The sequence below is a fragment of the Drosophila tropicalis genome, unplaced genomic scaffold, assembly GCF_018151085.1.
Source record: "Drosophila tropicalis isolate 14030-0801.00 unplaced genomic scaffold, ASM1815108v1 contig_867, whole genome shotgun sequence".
Lineage (NCBI taxonomy): Eukaryota > Metazoa > Arthropoda > Insecta > Diptera > Drosophilidae > Drosophila > Drosophila tropicalis.
This window is the reverse complement of record NW_027173362.1, coordinates 1,254,101-1,274,603: the sequence shown is the minus strand read 5'-3', so window position 1 is coordinate 1,274,603 and position 20,503 is coordinate 1,254,101. Positions and strand designations below refer to the sequence as shown.

General features: G+C 38.4%; 2 protein-coding genes across 2 annotated transcripts; one reads left to right on the top strand and one right to left on the bottom strand.

The window, feature by feature from the left end:
• Nucleotides 1–11,932: 11,932 nt before the first annotated feature.
• On the top strand, nt 11,933–15,109 carry LOC137583629 (uncharacterized; the record flags this gene model as incomplete). The annotated part of the gene is made up of 3 exons (XM_068298719.1): nt 11,933–11,992; nt 12,164–13,312; nt 13,418–15,109. Coding segments are annotated over 3 exons (2,901 nt in total), but the record flags the coding sequence as incomplete, so codon positions are not given.
• Nucleotides 15,110–16,955: 1,846 nt separating this feature from the next.
• On the bottom strand, nt 16,956–18,761 carry Cyp28c1 (Cytochrome P450 28c1). Its single transcript, XM_068298528.1, has 5 exons — nt 18,651–18,761; nt 18,240–18,585; nt 17,721–18,131; nt 17,525–17,651; nt 16,956–17,469 (listed from the first exon to the last, which is right to left on the bottom strand). The coding sequence occupies exons 1-5, from the start codon at nt 18,665–18,667 to the stop codon at nt 17,036–17,038; spliced, it is 1,335 nt and encodes a 444-aa protein (XP_068154629.1). The 5' UTR covers nt 18,668–18,761; the 3' UTR covers nt 16,956–17,035.
• Nucleotides 18,762–20,503: the final 1,742 nt, after the last annotated feature.

Here is a 20,503-nt window from a genome sequence, read left to right as displayed (position 1 = left end):
GCATGTATTTGTAGTTTTCATTGTCAACTTATGAATAGAGTTGACTCAAATGAATCAAAACGAAATGTTTATTTGCAGAAATCACACTTTTTCTTACAGGCTTGAGCGTGTTGGTGGTCGTGGCGGCGGAGTACTCATTGCAGTCAACTCGAATCTGTGTTCAGATGTTCCTACTTTAGCTTATACTTCTTGGCTGCTTGATGATAATCTCTCTTGCTCAATTCCTTCGTCTCAAAATGTTCTTCTTAATAGCCTAGTTGAATGTTCGCTATACCAGTTCTTCTAAAAGAATACTTGATCTTGTTTTTATCTTGGATCCCATCGTTATATTTGTATCTAACACAAAGCCCCTTGTGAAGCCTGAAGATCCTTATCACCCTACCATTGAAGTTATTATTTCTTACAAATCCGTTACTAATTCATTGAACAATATCTCAGTCTCTCGTCGTAGATGTTGCCAGATGCCGGTCTGGTTTACCCGTAGGCTGTCTAATCTCTGTAACAATAAATCGAGGTATTTTAAGATTTACATTACGACTATGGGAACAGAATACAAAAATTCTATTCTAAATAACATGTCCAAACACCTTAAAAGAAGCCCAAATATTATCCAAAGGACATCATCATTAAAAAAATCACAGTTTATGATTGTTAAAATTTATTTTTAAAACACATCTGCAATTTGGATGACCCAATTGGCAATGTACTGGAATATATTTTGGATTCTAGACCATGTACTAGGAGACACTGCTCTTTTCAAAGAAATCATACTGTGATTGAACCAATCATGTTCATCCATCATAATCCATTCCACATCTTCCACAAGGGTGTTGGCGAAGTAAAATGAGCACTCCTCATAAATGGCACCAGATTGGGTGGAGGTATTCAAGACTTCCAGCACCTGCTCCTCCACTGCTTTGCGCTTGGTCGCATCCGTGATTTGATCACCAAAAAAAGCAAGGATTTCGTCCAAATGTTGCGGCTCGATCTTCTCGAGGAGAAACTCTACAATATTGGCTTCGTTCACTAAAATTTCCGCCATTGTAATAAAGGAGACAAGAAAACTAAATTTATTAATACAGTTCCGTTTTGTTTGTTTTGTTGAATTGAAATGAGACTACAAATCCATCCATCTTTAGTCGTTGACTTTCGAAAAGGCATAATGAGTGACGTCAAAAGCAAGGCCAACCTGATTCCCCCTTTCATCGTTTTTTGAATAATAATCCTAAAAAAACAAAACACTAATTTCAAACGCAATCAAAGAAGGAGAGTTGGAGCTAGGATTCTAGACGAAAAAATGGTTGGCCTTGCTTCTTCCTTCACTCATCATGCCTTCAAAAAAAGTCAATGTCAGGAGTAGGATAGATTTGTAGTCTCATTTAATTCCAAATACGCTTAGAATACGGATCTATTCGATATTATCTGATATTTTTGAAATTTTGTTAATAGAAATTTTTGTTTTTTGTCACATTTATTATAATGGCAGAAATTTTAGTCAATGAAGCAAAAGTCCTGCAATTCCTCCGCGCTAGGTTGGCCCCGCAAACATTAGATCAACTAATGGCCGTTTTCCAAAGTCAGACGGATGCGATCAAGAGTAAAACGGTAGAGGAGCAGCTGCTCGATGTTTTGAAGACTTCCATCCAGTCTGGCGCCATATATGAGAAGAATAAACATTATTTCGCCAGCACTCATGTGGAGGATGTGCTAAGGGTCCTGAAGGATGATGGATGGCTCATTCCCAGTGCTAGCTCCAGTGAGATTTCTTTGGGCAATCCCACCCAGATGCCTACGGTCACGGCAGAGAGTACGGATTCATCAACGAATTTAGAGTCCACTTCCAGTATATTGTCCAACCGCAGTGGGATGTCTGCAGAAGCAACCATGCTGTCCCAAGAGGAAGATTAGAAACTTTGCTATCCAAATTGTAAAGAATAAAAATGTTTTAAATATACATTTTATTTGACGATGTCAATTATGTATATCCACTCAATGAGGTAGCATTATATATTTTTCGATATCTGGTTCAATGTGCCAATTGGGTCTACATGACTGTTAATCAAATGCATATTTATAAATCGAACTTAGCCGGCTCGAGGTCAATCTTACAAAAGATTATTTCAAAGGTAACACACAAAAAGGTGAGCAGGTTGTCTGTATAGCTATTTCAAGAACTACCAAGTTCTATCAGCAGACTTTGCTAAAGAACTCCAGAATTGCAATAGCCATACCATGTCTTCAACGCTTAAACTAGTTGGAAATTACATTGCCAACTAAATGAAGCGCAGAAAGTTGGCGAAGCCTACAATGCCGCATACCCTTAGGCGCTATGAAATATTAGTGTAAGAGCTTCGCCCTTAAACTAAATTCACGACCTGTTATTTTATACATCTCGAGCCGGCTAAGTTCGATTTAAATTTTAATAGGTCGTAATCTCTAACCAGATGCATATTTATATTTAAATAGTTTTTAAGTTCTAGGAATATCAGCCGATTAAATGGTCAATAAACGTAATCTCGTCTGTGATGTCATTTAAAGAAAAGCCTCCTTACAATGTCGGTAAGCACTGGAAAAAAAAACTTTTTTTGCTAGACAAATTTATAATTTTATTACACCATAGAAACAGCCTTTCCACGATAAACTAAATGATTTTCCAGTTATTGTATACCCTTCCGAAGAGAGTATATCAGTCATGGTTAGAAATGTGCAAAGTAAAGCAATAAAGATCTTCTCCCCTCATCCATTTTATATCCTCCTCATGGGCGTGGATAAAGTAAAATTCATTCACCTCCTGAATGACACCAGACTGAGTGGAGGTCTTCAAGACATCGAGCAGCTGCTCCTTTACCGTTTTACTCTTGATCGCATCCGTGGTCCGATTAGTAAAGTAGGCAATAATATCGCACAATAGTTGCGGATTCCTCCTCTTGTGGAGGAATTGCAGGACTTTTGCTTCATTGACTAAAATTTCTGCCATTATAATAAATTTGAGAAAAACAAAAAAAAGATCAGAAAATATCGAATAGATCCGTATTCTAAGCGAACTTTGAATGAAATGAGACTACAAATCTATCCTACTCCTGACATTGACTCTTGTGGAGGCATGATGTGTGATGGAACAAGCAAGGCCAACCTGATATCCACTTTTTCGTCCAGAATCTAGATCCAACTCTGCTACTTTGATTGCGTTTGAAATTTGTATTGTGTTTTTTAGGATTATCATTCAAAAGACGATGAAAGGGGGAATCAGGTTGGCCTTGCTTTTTCCGTCACTTATCGTGCCTTTGCATATGGTCTTCTTGTCTTCAAAAATGGCTGGGCCCTACTCTTGAATATTGCTCGAAACCCTCAGTATGATGTTCACCATCGTAGTACTGAATCGGTACAGGAGCGATTCCTCAAGTTCGCGTAACGCGGTCTTAATTGTGACCCGAGTCTTTGCCTTCCTTCTCATTCTGACAGACTTCTTGTTAATCTTCCTCCACTTTACGACTGTAGGCTCGTATTTGGCATTCTCTTTCTCCATAAACTAATCAACGATGAAGTCATTTCTACTAATCTACTAGATTCTCTATATTTTTGTGTTCCCTTTTCACCTTAGTAGATGTTTCACTAACTATTCTCTACACGAACCTTTTCGTGTTCTTTGCCAATCTTTTAACAACCTTCATCAACTGATCTCTCCTCTGTCACTTCAACGAAACCGCTGAACATATTTTTCGGACATCGCATTGCTTGCAACTCCTCCCCTGACCACATTGGCTGTGAATCGGTTTAGGAAGAAACATTGCGGCCTTCCGCCCCAGGAGACGCTCTGTCAAGCAGCAAAGGATTGGAATCGACTAATTTGCGCCCAGAAGCAGAAGTACAAGCTGGTGGTAAAAAGTTCTTAGTTAGTCCATGTTTATTTGTTACCTCGTATGTGATCAACCTGAGCCCTGTCGATGTTTATTTCATTTGGCTTTTTCTCCATTTGGGGTTATCGTTTTAAGGTTGATATTGGCCGTGAATATTGACAACGATGTGATATTGGGCAATTAAATGGCATAACCGATTTGGGTATATATTAAATATTTTAGTCAATCAGTAACACGTATGGCATACTTTTCTTCTACTCCCCGCCTCAGAAATATTTGATATGCAAATATAGAAATATCTGTCTAAAAGCCCAATAAATCTTATTAACTGTTATTTGAATTTAAACCTTTTATGGATGTTTTGTCAAACAGATTTACCATATATGTACATAAATATGGATGTATGTATTTAATTTGCCATATACATACATGTATGTATATTTTTGTTGCTTCTGCAAAATATTGTTGTATTAGCCGCAAATGTTTAATTAATCTTTAGCCTAGACTTTACAAAATGCTTTACATTTAGCCGCATTTTTTCGGTATGTTTTGTTTGTTTTTGGTGTCAAGTGAAAGGCAAAGTGTTTTATATTGAAGGACTGATCGATTGTTCCGTCGATCGGTTAATGATTGATGTCAAAAATTGGGTTAATCAAATGTCTGTATTTAAACAATTTGCCATAGTAATTAAATATACATCTAATTTCACATAATATGCAATCGTTTATGAACACGTTTGGCACGATCTTCAAGAGGAAACGGGGTCGTTGGTGAGTTTCAAGTAGATCAAAGCACTTTTTATCCTCCAATCGTGGTAATCTTCAAGCCGAACTGGTGGAGTTGCCTTCCGTTTGGTCTCACAGGTGCCAATCTCTGCTTATATCTCTCTCTCTCTCTCTCTCTCTTTCTTTCCCGTCTTTCTGGTATGCAAAACTATGCGAATTAAATTTCAAAATCCTCTTAGCTTTTGCCATGGCATAATAGTTACACATGTTGTTAATGATGTGATGCCCCCTAACCAATGAACGAAACACCGGAACTTCGAAATGAAGAAAAATCCGTCTCAGCTAACTAGCTAAATATTAAGTTAGACAGAGACACGCCTCAAATGACTGAAACGCCCCAAAAACTTGTTGATAAGTCGCCACTTTGGCTGCGGCTTCTCTATTCAAACGGACGGATGGAGATGCCTCGAATGAGTTTTGGTCTTACCCTAACCACAATCGGGTATATCGATTTATGCATGTCATTCATTCATTTCAATTCATCTACTGGGCTAAAAGGATGCGTCATAAAAGGGAGACATAAGGTCCAATCTCTCTGTTTGCCTCCAGAACCCGACATTTTCCTTTGCTTCATATCACAGGAGCAGTGATCACCTCACAAGTTGTAAGATCTCATTAATAAGGGTATCAAACACTTGGCTTTTGGTTTTCGACAACTTCTCTTTTGTTCAACTTATGTATCAATTAGTAATCAAATATTTGACTTCGTCAGAGAAAACCTGTTTTACATAGGGAGGGCTGTTTGATCAAATTTCAATTGAAATGAATTTAAATATTACCTAGAAATAAGTCAGAACTTTAAGAAGAAATAAATTTTGAAAACTTAAAAAAAAAAAAAATTGCAAACATGTTCATTTATTCGTCTATTAATTTGGTAAAATATCAAATGAGCTAAATTCATGACTGTGAGAAAGTTTTCATAGCCCCTTCGAAGACGTTAATAGACTATTAAATCTGACTCTATTCAAAAATTTATTGTGATTTATGTTCATAGAGTGAACTGGTATATTATAGTCGACAAAATGTATGTTACAGACGACCCCATAAAATATATACATATATTCTTGATCAGCATGTGAAGTTGAGTCGCTGAGTCCATGTCCGTCCGTCTGTCCGACCGTGTGTCCGTCCGTTTGAACACCTAGATCTCAGAGACTATACAAACTAGAGCCACCAAATTAAGTATGTAGCCTCGTGTAGTATGTAAAGTGAACGAGTTTATTTTTAAATTTTTGCCACGCCCCTTTTATGCCCCCGCAATTTGAACAACTCGATTATCTCCAGTAATTTTCTACCTTACGCAATCAAATTTGACACACTTAAATTTGATATTAATACTACATACTGATACTAATACAACAACATACTAAATCAGATCAAAATCCGACTAAAAATAGCCGAGTCATGCATATAAACGTTTTCCCATAACGCCGGAGTTGTCCGCTGGCTGGTAGGGGTGCCAGGGTGCTCATATGCTTGAGTGACCGAGATACTTATGCTTGTAAAAACCATTTGAACAGAATTATTTATACAAAAATATACATAAATGCATTTGTTATTCTAATTTTAACTGCTGCATGGTATACCGAAGTCGGTGAGACGACTTACTTACTTCATTTCTGTGTACACAATTAAATGAGCTTTGAAAAGTGACTCAGTTGCTTGTTTTGACTTGAGTAAAAATTTGAAAATTTTTGGTCACTACATATATAAATATCTGATAATAAAGCTGGTATATCCACAGACATATAGTAGGTCTAAACTCTAAAATGCATAAATGACATTATATCAACGGCTACGATCTAGGGGATTCCGTCAAGTAAACAAAAATCAACTGAGCGTTCGAAGTAATGAATGACTTTAGTGATTGTGTTTCTTTAATATACGATTTATACTAGCAATTTCAAAATGGTCTGGCATTAGGAAAAAACAATTGAAATCGCCTCAAACAAAAAACGATTTTAAATTGCAATTTCTGGCGTTGTTTAATCTATCACGGCATCTCTATGATTTATTTGTGGCAATGAAATATCTGTTTTACATCTTCTCAAAGAAATGTGGAATAATAACTAAAGTAAATTAGTATCTCTAATGCGATATCTATTTTCTTTCGGCATTGTTCTTTATCAGATCATTTGGATCTTCATTTATGAACACCTTTTGCATAGCCTACATCGTTTGCCCTTTGGAATTTTACCATGTTGTTGCCTTTCATTTTGCCTTTAGACTTTGTTGGACGTTTCAATACTCTTTATATGTTATATGTATGTATATATTTTTAAGATTTTCAAATCTCCAACGAGGAGGAAGAGAAAGTATATAAAAAAATTGAAAATTTTAGATCTATAATAAGTCTAAAATCAAAAGTAATTGAAACTTTATTCAAAAGGATCAGTGTCAACTTTAGTAAAGCATAAAGTTAGGGTATATGGAGTTCGACATTACTGTTTTGGCCCATCGGGATGCCCTCTGGAGGTATTTTGTGTTTTTTTCTCTTGTAAATATTTGTCTTAATCGTTGGCCTGGTCCATAGCTAAAAGTTGCTACTCGATTTGATAAATTGGCTTACCGATATGCATATGCAACTAAAAGTTAATATATCCATATATGCATATGCAAATCGGGCATAACCAATATTTGTTAATAGGCGAGATATATGTTTTACATGAAATTAATTTATTATTGGCCACAAGATGATACTTTTCGTTTCAAATGCTAATTAAATTGATTGAATAAATGAATGTGAATGAATACAAATGCAAAAAGAATAAACAATTGGGCAACTGTCATAAAAAATGTGCAATAAATAAAACAAAAAGTAAACATTTATAATAATTTTGATTGTTGTTGCTGTTGTTTCTATCTAGTTAATAGGTGTTGAATCTTTTTTTTGTTTTTTGTTTTATTCATCGTTGGTATTGTTGTTGATGTTGTTGCTTCTTTCGGATAGACAATTCAATTATGTTTTCTGTCCGATAACCAGGCGCGTCTTTTCCTCTCTACTAAACCACAGCCCAGACCAGCCCAGACCAGCCCAGACCAGCCCAGCCCTCCCTTGTTTGTTGCTCTGTTTGTCAATTTACTTATTGTTTTTGTTATTTTTATGAGTTTTTTTCTTCTCTTTGTTGGTTTTTCCTGTTGTTTGCGATGCCAGTTGGGCTGGTCAGTTATCTATTGAACTATCTTTTCGGCTAGCTGGCTAGTCGACCAGCTTGATTGGCTGACTGGCCGAATGGCTGGTTGACTAACTTGTTAGCGTTCGTCTAAAGTATGCATAACATATTAAAGCCAATAGATGGAGATGGGTCAAGGTTGTGGCTACTTATGAGTGAGGGGAAAGTGATATTGATATTGCTTATTGATTATCGATTATTGATTATGGCCTATTGAATTGAAATGAATGTGCTTAAGTGGTTGCCATGGGAACCACAACATTCCTCATTCCTCACCAACTGTGGTTAAAACTTGATTAGGCTCAGCCTAATTCAAACGGCAACAGTTCTGTTCAATATACAATATAACGTTGTCTAGATCATCTTTTAGCCAAGGTATTTATACCTCACATTATCTTGGATAAATGCGGATCTAACATTCTTTGTTTTCGACTCTACTGAACCTTAAAGTTTTCAACTTTTCCAAACCAAATAATTGCAATTTCTTAAACGTTTCAATGAATCTCAACGGGAGTAAAAACAGCCAACTAAGAAATAGTCCGAAAGATAGATCCTCATTAAATGGAGCTTTCTTAATAAAGGAAATTCCAAATCCGTAAATTCCAAAAATGTTGTAAAAATTTGGTCTATGTTTTTTATTTTAAAATGATAATGTATCGATCGCTAAGCGGTGCTTTGAGTTTATTTAGAGTTCGAAAACATTCAGAAAAATGTGAAATTACTTGAATCCAAGTTGGTCTTATACTTAAGGCTAGACTTTTTTAAGCCTTTTGTTCCTTATGAATATCGTAGACCGTGATTTCTATTTTCTATTTGATATCTATTATTTAAGAGTTAGGACTAATTTAAATTAGTAGGAGCTTAATTTCTATTGAAAGCGCTAGCTGCTTGGGCCTTCGGCTTGGCTTGTGTGTTTTTACTTATTAACATATTTACATAATTTACATTTATAATTGTATGTATTTTATAAATTTAAACCTATGGGATGTGGTAGTGGACTGTTTTTTTATGTAATTTATTGACATGGAGAGGTTTGTTTGAGTTGCGTTTGCAAGGATTGTTATGGGGTTTTTCGAAGATTTCTAGACGTGATCTATGTTTTGGTCGGATGTTGAGGTATACTTTGCACAGGGTGTTATGTCGTTCGGGTTTATGTAGTGTTCTTGAATGAATATTGTGTGTCCTTGTTTATATCAGTACAGTAAATGTTGGGAGTGTGGTCGGTTTGGTCGGCAAGTTCGTTGCCTTTTATGCCACAGTGACTGATAGTCCACAAGATTGGTTTTTGTTAGGATTGATCTTATTAATGTGTGTTGTTGATGTTGCTTATGGATTCGATAGCTGATAGCGAGTTGGAGTTTATTATGCACTTCTTCTTAGCTTCTTTGCTATTCGTTTCTGAGGAGAGGATGGTGGAGTAGCGTGCTCGGATGCCTGTTTTTAGGATAACAGTATCGGTGGTTATGGCGATCTATGATCTATATGATCTATGATAAAAACGACCCGTTACAGATATGTCCACAAAATTTACGGTGCATCTTATCAATAGAATGACCAACTCAGCGCCATCAATACTCTATAAAAACCACCAAGTCAATTCAAACCACCTTTGCTCTTAGAAGCTTAACCTGTCCTTAATTAACACTCAACAATGAAACAATTCCGACTGCCAGCAATGCCACATATTTGGGCGTTGTGATAGACAGAAAAACTAGACAAATGAACCAGGAAACTCGAAATGCTGGACTGGATGCTCAGAGTGATACCTACATTCACATATGCTTCTCCCATTTGGGGCTTTGCAGCTCATCTACTGGCAAAAAGGTTCAAACCAAGTAGAACGAAGCGCTTCGACGCACTAAAGGAGCACAATGGTACGTGCAAAATTCGGTTCTCCAACACGATCTGAGCCTATCCGCGTTAGCTGATCTATGGAGACCGTCTCAAAGCTCATCCAACGACTTGGACTAAAGCGTATGCATTCCCTGGACAGACGCGACAGACCAACATCCGGAGCCATTGCTCGTTAATATTTGATCTAGGTTAATTGATAAAGCTTACCTATTCATAATACTAAATATTATAAACACAAATAACATATAGAATTAAAGTGCAACAAATGAAAATAAAGTCCTTGTGGATCAGCAATATAGTAGAGATTATAAATTGTGTTACGGCCAAGTGCCGGAGTTATGCTTCTTTATTGTTAAAATGTTATACAAAAACTGAATATGTTGAAGAAAATAAAAGAGAACTAAACCTAAGTACATAAATGGGAATATAAATCTAAAGCTAAATAGGTACATAAGAAGTAAATATGTAAGGCGTATGGTCATGCTATGGGCTCTTCGTCACATCGACGTTGCAGCTGCACAGATTTTTCTAAGACTTAGTGCGAAGGCAGTTTGTTGGATTGTTTGTTAACTTACATACCTACATATATCTCCTTCGAACGATAGGTCAAAAATAATATTAGTCAGGAAAACTTTGTTTGCTTCTTAAGCCATTGTTAAAGTCCGATAACTGTGTCAAATAACTGTTTTTTTAGTAGGTATTGAGTTCATAGGGAATAAAAATGAAAGAGTACCATGGAAAGTTGTGAGGGCATACATATTTCGGCACGACTCTTTGATCCAATTTTGATATATGAAGAATACGCCTTGTTAAACTCTTTTTATTTAGTACCTTTAAGCCAAAAGACTCAATTTCTGTTTTCCAAAGCTTACTTGATCTTACAAGTGGATGCATTAGTAAATGTTACTACTTATTAACTTATTAAATTTTGTCACCAAGTCGTCTAGGCATTTAGTCCAACTCTTTATATTATCACCCTGAAAACGTTTGTATTCTCCAAAAAGATTTCAAAATAACATTACAATTTCTTTGCCCACATTTTGAAGCCTATAAAAGTCATTGAAGAGACCTCCTTTAAGCAACAATTATTCGAATATGGAATATTAAACGTATGTATGCATATTTTCGGGTTAATTTTCTTCAATCTTTTAATCATCATTATCACAATTTCTTGAGGGTTATATTCAAATTTAACTTAATGATTTTCAAACAATTTTGCGCAATCCGACCGAAACAACCAAAAACCAAAACCCAAGCCAAAGGCGACCCAAAGGCAAACATTATTTGGGTAGCTTAGGTGAAATGTTGGTGTATCTTTTCCCTCATATTATTTTTCTTCTTTTTTTTTGGTTTTATCAGACAGGCCACGTGTTTTGTATATATAATTAAGTTGGCCAAATCAATATTCAAAAAGAAAACAGGCAAAGGGATCAGATTGCAACTGCCTGCCAACAGTTGTTGGTTGGCCATCTGTCTCATTAAATTATCAAACCGTCCTCCCCACTCAATCAGTCTGGCCTCAGATCAGTCATTCAATCATTTCAGTCCAGTGCTAATGATATAATAATCATTTTTATGTTTTCTTCTCCTCAGTTTTTAGGCAATGACAGAGAAATGTTTATTATTTCATGACACTTTCGAAATGTGAAGATCAGAAAATCTGTGTCTGTGTCTGTGTCCAACTGTGGCTAACCAAAATGTCCAATTCAGGTGCCGAATTTCTAATCTTTGGGTTAATTACTATTATGCAATGGCTCTCTGAAGACTAGAGAACAGTTGCATCATAATGTTGCTGATTGATTTGTGGTGTGTGTATTAATTACTTTGATATCCGCCCTGGCGATATGCTTTTCTGTTTTGCCAAATTCATAACTTGTTTATTATTTTGGCGTTTGTTGTTTTTTAATAACTCAATAAAATTAAGACGAAATCTGCATTTTACAACAAGAGCAGTGCGAAAAAGAAAGAAAACAAGCCAAAAACCAATACCAACAGCAACAGCAACAACCACAAGCAATGCGTATTTATTTGTATATTTAGATGTTGCGGCATAGACGAATTAATATTGAAAGGCCGAAACCAGAGTCAGAGAAACGAATTGGCCAAATGTAACACGAAGATGCGTTGCTGCTTGTTGCCAGTTGCTGCTGCTGCTGCTGCTGCTGTTGTTAATCAATGGGGAAATGGAGATGAACTTACTCTTTTTGTTGTTGTTGTGGTTTTTTTTGGCTATCTTTGTATAAAATGCGTGGCCAGGTCATGATGGTTCATCATTGAACGATTGGACATCGAGGGCTCAAGCACGACCAACGTGAAAATGAATGTAAGTGACGGAATACAAACAAAATTTGTGAAGTGATAAAAAAATACATATATATACATATATATGTATATAGATGATATTCGCCAAGGATTTTGTGACAATTTGTGTTTAATAATTGTTGTTGTTTTTTGTTTTTTTGTTTTTGTTTTATTGCATTTTCAAATGGTGAAGTTGTTTGGAATATCGTTGGCGTTTGCCTTGTTATGTGGATTATGTCATGCGGATATATCGCTTAAATTGCGAGAGCAGCAGCAGCAGCAGCAGCAACAACAGCAGCAACAGCAATATTTTAAGGAAAGCAACTATGGGAATTCTGGATATCAAATTTTTGAAGTTCATAATCATTATGAGGGCAAAAATCATCAATATTTGCCACCTCAAGGAGTGACACAACAGCAACAGCAACAACAGCAGCAGCAACAACAGGATAATGACAATTTGGATGTATCCTTTTTAGGTTTCGCTGATACGGCTGCAACAGTTGCCGCTGCACCATCGCCTTCACCCGCTGCCTCTGTGCCTGTACCCTTCCCATCCAACTATCAGCACGATTTCCAGCGTAAGCAACTGCAGCAGCCTCAAAGCTATAATGCTCCCGCTTACTTGCCACCTACTGGCCATCAGCAACAGCAAACGCAACTAAGTCAACAAAGCTATCAGGCTGCAGGATATTTGCCTCCCATCGCCAGTAGCAGCTCTGCTTCCAGCAGTAGCAGTGGTGCCGTTACCCAAGCATTGTCTGTATTCCAAGCTCCCGATTATTTGCCACCACAGCAATCCCAACAACAACAGCAGCAGCAGCAACAACAACAGCAGCAGCAACAACAACAGCAGCAGCAACAGCAACAACAAGTTTATCGAGGTCCCACCTATTTGCCACCATCGACAAGCAGCAGCACCACCACCACCACCAGCACCAGCATCGCTTCTAGCAGCAGCACAAGTGCAACTGCGGTTGGATCAACTTCAGCTCAATACAGTGCTCCCGGATATTTGCCTCCTGGTTACGAGTTTAACAATCCTGAAGCAAATCAAATTACACGACTGCAACCCGTGCAACAGCAATCTATCCAACAGCAGCCCATTCAACAGCAACAGTTGCAGACAACTGCACCCGCTCCGGCAACTGCAACTGCAACTGCAGCAGCAACAGCATATCAAGCACCAGGCTATTTGCCACCAGGCTATGATTTTGCCAATCCTGATGTGTTGCCAATATCGCTGACTCAGCACCAATCGGTGACTCCCGTGCAACACGTTGCTCCTGTACAACAAGTTGCTCCTGTACAACAAATTGCTCCTGTACAACAAATTGCTCCTGTACAGCAAGTTGCTCCCGTCCAACAAGTTGCTCCTGTACAGCAAGTTGCTCCCGTACAACAAATTGCTCCTGTACAACACGTTGCTCCAGTGGCATCTGTGCAGCCAGCTATTGGCGAATATCGTGCTCCAGATTATCTGCCACCTAGCTACGAGTCACCAAAACTGTTGCAGCAACCGCAACCGATTGTCTATCAGCAACCACAGCAATCATTGCCCGTTGCTCCACCAACACAGGCAACAATCAGTCATCCCGGCATTCTACCAGATGGTTATGAGTTTACTAAGCCAGAAAATGCAGAAGCAGCCATTGCAGAGCTCCATAGCCTGCAGACACAGACAAAGTTATTAAAACAACAACAACAACTACAGCTACAACAACAGCAACAACAACAGCAACAGCAACAGGTTGTGGTGCAATCCCAATTGCAAGTGTCCAATCAACAACAAGGAGCCGATATTATCTATGGCCAACCGAAACAACACCAACAACCATTGGCTCCACAAACAATTGCAACGACAACAGCAACAGCCACATCAACCGCCACATCTACAGGTGGTTCTTACCAAGCTCAAGGTTATCTGCCACCAGTTGCCATTGGGGCTGCAGCGCCATTGCCAATCACTGGTCCAACATCGACAGCCACAACAACAACAAGAACGGCTCAAGGCTCTTACCAAGCACAAGGTTATTTGCCCCCAGTTACAATTGCTGCACCAACGCCGGTGCGAGTTCCCGCACCTGTTCCTATTCCTGCCCCAATTGCAGCTCCAGCTCCAGTGGCTTCTCCTTTGCCTATTCCTGCACCGACACCAGTCTCCAATCCTATATACTCAGCTCCGCAGAGACAGCAATATAATGCGCCAGGCTATCTACCACCAACATCTGTGCCAATTGCCGCTCAAGCTCCTCCCACCACACAAGTTACCCATATTCACTCGCTAAGCAGCTATATGAATACAGTTCAACCTTTTGCACGTTACGCACAGCCAGTCCAACAGCATCAACAGCAGCAACATCGTATTCAATACCAACAGCGTCCACAACAACAGCAACAGCATCAGCAAGTTATTGAGGTAGCACCCATGTATCGTGAACAATCAAAACGTCCGAGATTCTATGCGCCAGCCATGTCATATGTACGCACAGCCTTACCCCAGCAATATCGTCTCTCCCAACCTCAACGACATGTCCAACATCAGCACCAACATCATCACTATCAACAGCAGCAACAACAACAACGTGTCATCACACAGAAGCTTCAGCCAGTGTCTAACACCAATTCGCTGAGCTTGCAGGCTCAACAATCGTTACAGAAATTTATGCCCAAGGACATCCAAATGGCTGTCAATGTGGCTGTTGCAGCTGCAACTCCAACAGTTCGTGGTGTCGGTAGCTCCAAAGTGCGTACCGTGCAAATTGTCAAGCCCCATGCTGTGCGGACATTCAAGGTGCTCGAATCTTTGGATCAGGCTGGTGTGAAAACCATTAAGATTTTAGGTGCCAGCAACGAGGTGCCACAGGGTCATCATCATGTGGTTAAGGTGGTCACACAAAATGCCCAAAGCGGTGTCGAAAGTCATGTGCAGACTGTCAAGATCTTCGATGATCAGCAGGAATATGTACCGCAGCAACAGTTGCAGCAACAGCAACCAATCATTCAGCGAGGCTATCTGCCACCACAACAGGCTCAGGCTCGTCCTCGCACTAGAATAGTGCGTCAAATTCAGGCCAAGACCTTAACGAAACCTCTACGCCTATTGCCAGTTGCCAGTTCCAGTTTTAGTTCAGTTTAAATTGCAAACAAAACAAAAACCATTTCCCTTTAGCACTGATTAGTTATAAAGCAAACAAATTTCATCATTTTTTTATTGTTATATATATATATCTGTTTTTTTTTTTTGCGCCACCTCATTTTGCATGCATTTCCTTCAGCTCAGTGAATCAACCAAAACCCATCATTTGCATGCAACGAAACCGAATGATTACCTAATAAATTTAAACCTATATGTTAATAATTTGATTATCGTTTTCGTATCGGCTCAGCATTTGCTTTTGCTTTTGCCTGTCTTTTTTTTGTTTTTCTTTTTATCTCACGCAAAGCCAACTAAACCTTTCGAACTTATCTCTGGCATAGGCATAGAGTATGCGCATTAATTAGGTAGCCGGCCGGAGGCGTGTCTGTGTCTCCCATTCATATCTGACCTTCGTTATGGGTTCGCTTTGGCCACAATCGTTTCCGCCAAACAAAACCGTAGCTATACAAAGACAAACGACAAACGACAACCACAATATCAACAAATAAATGGAGGGGGGGCAAAGGTGACTTATTGGTTTGTGTGACTGTATATTTTGATGGTGTTGTAAAAACCCACTTGAAATCCAATCGGAATCAACTATCCTAAATGGGCCAAGGCCTTGTCTTGGAGAAAAGAAGATTCACTCAATATTAATGAAGGGAATTGATCAATTGCTCAATAAATAAAATTTAATTTCCATATAATCACGATAAAGTTAAGCTAATTAGATACTCTCTGGTAACTTTAAATCAATTCAAAGCTTAAGTTTATCCGGGTCGACGTTTATAATACGCTTCCAGTTATTCACTGGGATGCTTTGGATACTCTTAAAACATATTAAATCTATTAGAGAAGATATATTTGACTGTAAAATGAAACTTGCACTTTAAAGGTAAGACAATTATCGCTCAAAATAAGGTGAAACTTATTCATTTTGCATAAAAAAAGAATATAACTCTAGTAGGGACTAGATCAAAGTTTCCGAAAGAGCGGCCTGCAATCTTAGCATCCGTTTGTATGGAAGATATAGCTTCCATATAGTGATCCGATCCAGCTAAATCCGAGATAGACAATCCCTGTAGTATACAGAACCTCACAGGTTTAACATTCTAAGAGGTGATCGTTGGTATCCATACGGATGGACAGACAGACGGATATACACTCAGCATCTTTTGCTGATAAGGAATATATATATATACATATATATATCGAGGCGTGAACACTCATGTTTTTATACTTTTAACTTTTGACTTTTAACTTCAACACTTTTTATTTAGAACTGTGTGGTTAGTTCCCAGGGGCTTATTATTCTAAGCTCTCTAGACCGAGGCCCCTCTTTATATAGGACCTGACCTGAAGACAGCTCTCAACATTTGTTGCTAAGGTTGCTTTAATGCGTGTCACCTTCCAAACTCAACATTCAGAGCAACATTCCAAGTGTCATTCTGTAGCCACTGCATAGCGAATGCCAGGGCTACTATTGACACACATGACAATCGATTAGAACTAACTAGTAGGCTTTGACTTATTAGTCACTTGATCACTATTCGACATATACATTATGGAGTCGAAAACGTCTTCTTCGTGTTATAAACATCTGACCAAATTTATAATACTCTCTGCAAGGGTATAAAAATATAAACTTTAAAGGACTTTGAAGGAAAAAAGAAAGAAAGGAAAAATTGAAGGAAAAAAGAAAAAGAAAGAAAGAAAGTATCTTAACCTGTGGCATTTCAGAAGTTATTGATTGTTTTATCATGATTGACTAGTAGGATTATAATATCGGTAGGTAACATTAATGGAATCGATTTCAGTATTCTATATTATTCGTCATTTAGTTCCCTTGGAGATCATAAAAATATTAGTTTATTTATTCACCTAAAACTGTTCTTATTAAGTAATTAAACACATCTGTCTTTAGCTTCAGTTGCGTTTGACAAAATCAAGCCATACACCGCCTCGGTGAACGCCAACAAATATCGATGGGTCCAATTCAATGCCCGATCTTGTGCGTGGATGCACATGCACTTCGAACCTTAGCACAATGGCAGCCAATGCTGATTTGGCCAGAGCTAAGCCCAAACGCATTCCCACGCATTGACGTGGCCCATGGCCAAAACCAAAAAAAATGCCCATCTTTTGAAGCGTTTTAAGGCCGTCGTTTAGAAAGCGTTCGGGTTGAAACTCATGTGGTTCGGGATAAAACGCCGGATCGTGATGTAAGCCATGGATGGGTATCATTATATTGTCACCTGGCCTAATTACCAATGGTTGTACATGATGTGAGCCCCAGAAAGTGTAGGTTTCAGTACAGGTCTTCGATGCCCAACCGCCAGCGGGATAAATGCGCAGAGTCTCTGTCAAGAAGGATAATCGTTATATGGAAATAAGTAGTAGCAGTTGCTATTTTACCATAAAGACAGGCTGACAAGAAGCTTAAATCATTAAGGACATCATAGCTGGGCAAATCAAGACCATTTACAGAGGCCTCTCTGATCTCCAAATAGAGTCTATATTGATAATGCGGATAACGTCCCAACTGAACAGAAAGCGGATATCAACTAGAGGAGACCATACAAGAGACATGTTCGAATCTAAGGATTTTTACCAATAACAGACAATGGGCTATAGTACAAGATGTCGTGTCCAGTCCATCGAACATAAATGTCATTGCATGTGATATCAATTGGGGTTCACTCAACTGATGATTCTTCTGCATCTCTAGCAGATGATTAATAAAATCATCGCGCCGTTGATAACATGATCTTCTCAGTTTGAATGCTTTACCTATGAGGTCAACAAAAAAGTGATCGAAAGTTTTTGGAAATATTTTCGGCTTTAGCAAATTTGGTAGATTCGGGAATATGCCATTTAGTGCTCCAGCCATGGCCAATCCTGGATTATCTGTGGACATCTCCTTGTTGTATTTAATTATGGGCAAAGGATGATCACTAAAGCAATTCGCTTGAATGCCCAAGACTCCATCAAATAGACTATCGCCAGTAAAGCGAAGGGCCAACTGAAAGTAAGGAAATGCATATCCTTTCATCCAGGACTCATAGAACACATGTGGGACTTTAGATCAATAGATCGTTCGCGTGTCACCTTATAATTTTGATGTACTCACATCCATGGCATCTTGGGGCTTATTTGAGTGACTCCCTCTCTCAATAAACTGGCACAAGTCCTGGCAAATGCTCTGCATTAGAGTGAAACTAGTGCGGATGCGTCCATTGGTTAGCAGAGTTGAGAATATGGCACGTTGTTGACGCCACTCGTTGCCGTTCAGTACAAAAGGATTGCAACAGAGAATTTGATCCTTTTCTATGTTGACCATGCGTGAAGCATCATTGTCCATAAAGTGCTTGAAACCACTCACAAATACTTCATTGATTAATTTTGGTTCAAGCAATAGTAATTTAGGAGAGCGCATCAAATAGGTCCCAACATAACTATGATTCTCACGATATTTCCTGCAAAAGAAAGTATATATGATAAGACTAAGGTATGACAATTACAATTACTCATGCCGACTGACATATAAAGCTCTTGCATATCCAAAGTGAAATGTCTTCGGGGCCACACAATGTTGGGGAACGAGCCCAATAGGGGCCAAGCATGCGGCTCTTTTACTCCACGCTTTTGCCAATGACCAAAGTTCCAGGTGAAAAACAGATAGATAAACACCAAAAGCCCCAAGGCAAGTGCCACGAACAAAGCTGTATACATGCTGAAAGTTGTATAATAACTGATCAAGACTAACTAGTACATGTATTACTTGGATCTAGGGTTGCAGCTTGCGTGTGAGATCTCCACGATGACATGGCCATGGAAAGGGGAGCAAGGGATGCCCGAGTCGACAATCAAGTCCCATTGATTAAACGAACTACATTTTGTGCACCCCCATGGATAGTCGCGTGTCGGCTGATGTTATTGTGTCATCTTAGCTAAGTAGAATCTAAACTGAGCACTTAATACTGATCATATAGTATGTGCCTGTTGAGCAATGTGTAGGTCATACTCTGATTGGATTAGGTGAATTGTTGTTATGTTTCTCTATCAAAAGCTTGTTTGTCTCATCACTAAACGTAAAATATATGAAAATATATTTGAAATGTGAAAATTTGTTACAAGCAATTTAGTTGCATAAATCTATAAGCTGTTAACTGAAAGCGATCTATGTATATATATATCTTAGGATGACCCTGACGATAAGGATAATGAGCTTAAGTTCCAGTGGTCTATTTATCAGATTCTAGCCCCCTTTGATTCATATCGACTGACATTAAGTTCTAAAGACTTTTTCGCTTCTCTCGTGGTGTAAGGGACATCCCGATAGTCCTGCGGGGAGCTGATATATCAACAAATCTCTGGAACACCTGCAAGAGTTTGAGAAAAATGTAAACTATTATATTTCCAAAAAGAATCGCATCAATCAATCCATTTTCTTTATAAATATGGACATACATATGTTAGTATTTAATACATTGCTAACCACCTCTTCGTGAAAATTTGTCTCAACTACTTTTGTTACATCAGACTTAACCGAATTAATTTAATTGTTTATTCGTTAGATGATGGAAAGTCAGTGGAAAGTCTGTTTCATACCAGACTTTCCCCACAGGCTTGGGTTGATTGACGGTCGGATAGACAAGGTTCTTTTTGTATTTTAAGCCAAAAGTAATACAAATTGTTAGTGACTGGCTTAGATGATTGAATGGTGAAAAGATGAAATAGAGTTCCAATCTTTCATTAGATTTTGTACATTAAGACTATGAATTCACGAACGTCCAACGAATGGCAATAAAGTATAAAAGGGTTCTAATCACTTCAACCTGGACCATGGTCTTCCACTCAATTCTTCGGATTTGATTGATTATGTTCTACATACTCTACTTTTACCTTAATTGTATCAATATTTATTTTTTGAGCCTACCTTTTCGATTAGTGATTTCCAATCTCCAATCACCAGTTTATCGTCAGCGAAAGGTGTCGAGCGATCAATGGGTTTTGATATTGATTCGATATTGTTGTTGTAGTTTGAGTGATTTTATGTGTTGAATGGAAATCATTTGAATTTCTATTAAAGAAAAGCCAGCAAACGTTTCGTGGCAATGACATAAGATACAAAACGCCAAGACAGATGGAACCAGACGCCGAGGCGGTAACGGAGGCGAAGTCAGAGGCTGTGGCAACGTCTGAACTGAAAGCTCTCAAGCCAAGCGAGGCATCAAAGAAAACAATAGGAACACCTAATTCAATAATGCGTAGCAAACGAAACTACAAGAAACAGAAAATGGGCTGGGGAGGGGAAGTGAGGAGAGGGCAAAAGATCCAAATGGGGGCCAATGTCAACAAAAGTTGAGTGTTCATTTCTTTTTTTTTCCACCC

What these genes read in the sequence shown, in the direction of transcription:
- Cyp28c1 (XM_068298528.1), bottom strand. An exon ending in AGCCCCAAGATGCCATGGAT is followed by an intron (nt 18,132 to 18,239) that starts GTGAGTACATCA and finishes CCTTACTTTCAG; the next exon opens with TTGGCCCTTCGCTTTACTGG. An exon ending in TAGCCCATTGTCTGTTATTG is followed by an intron (nt 17,652 to 17,720) that starts GTAAAAATCCTT and finishes CTTTCTGTTCAG; the next exon opens with TTGGGACGTTATCCGCATTA.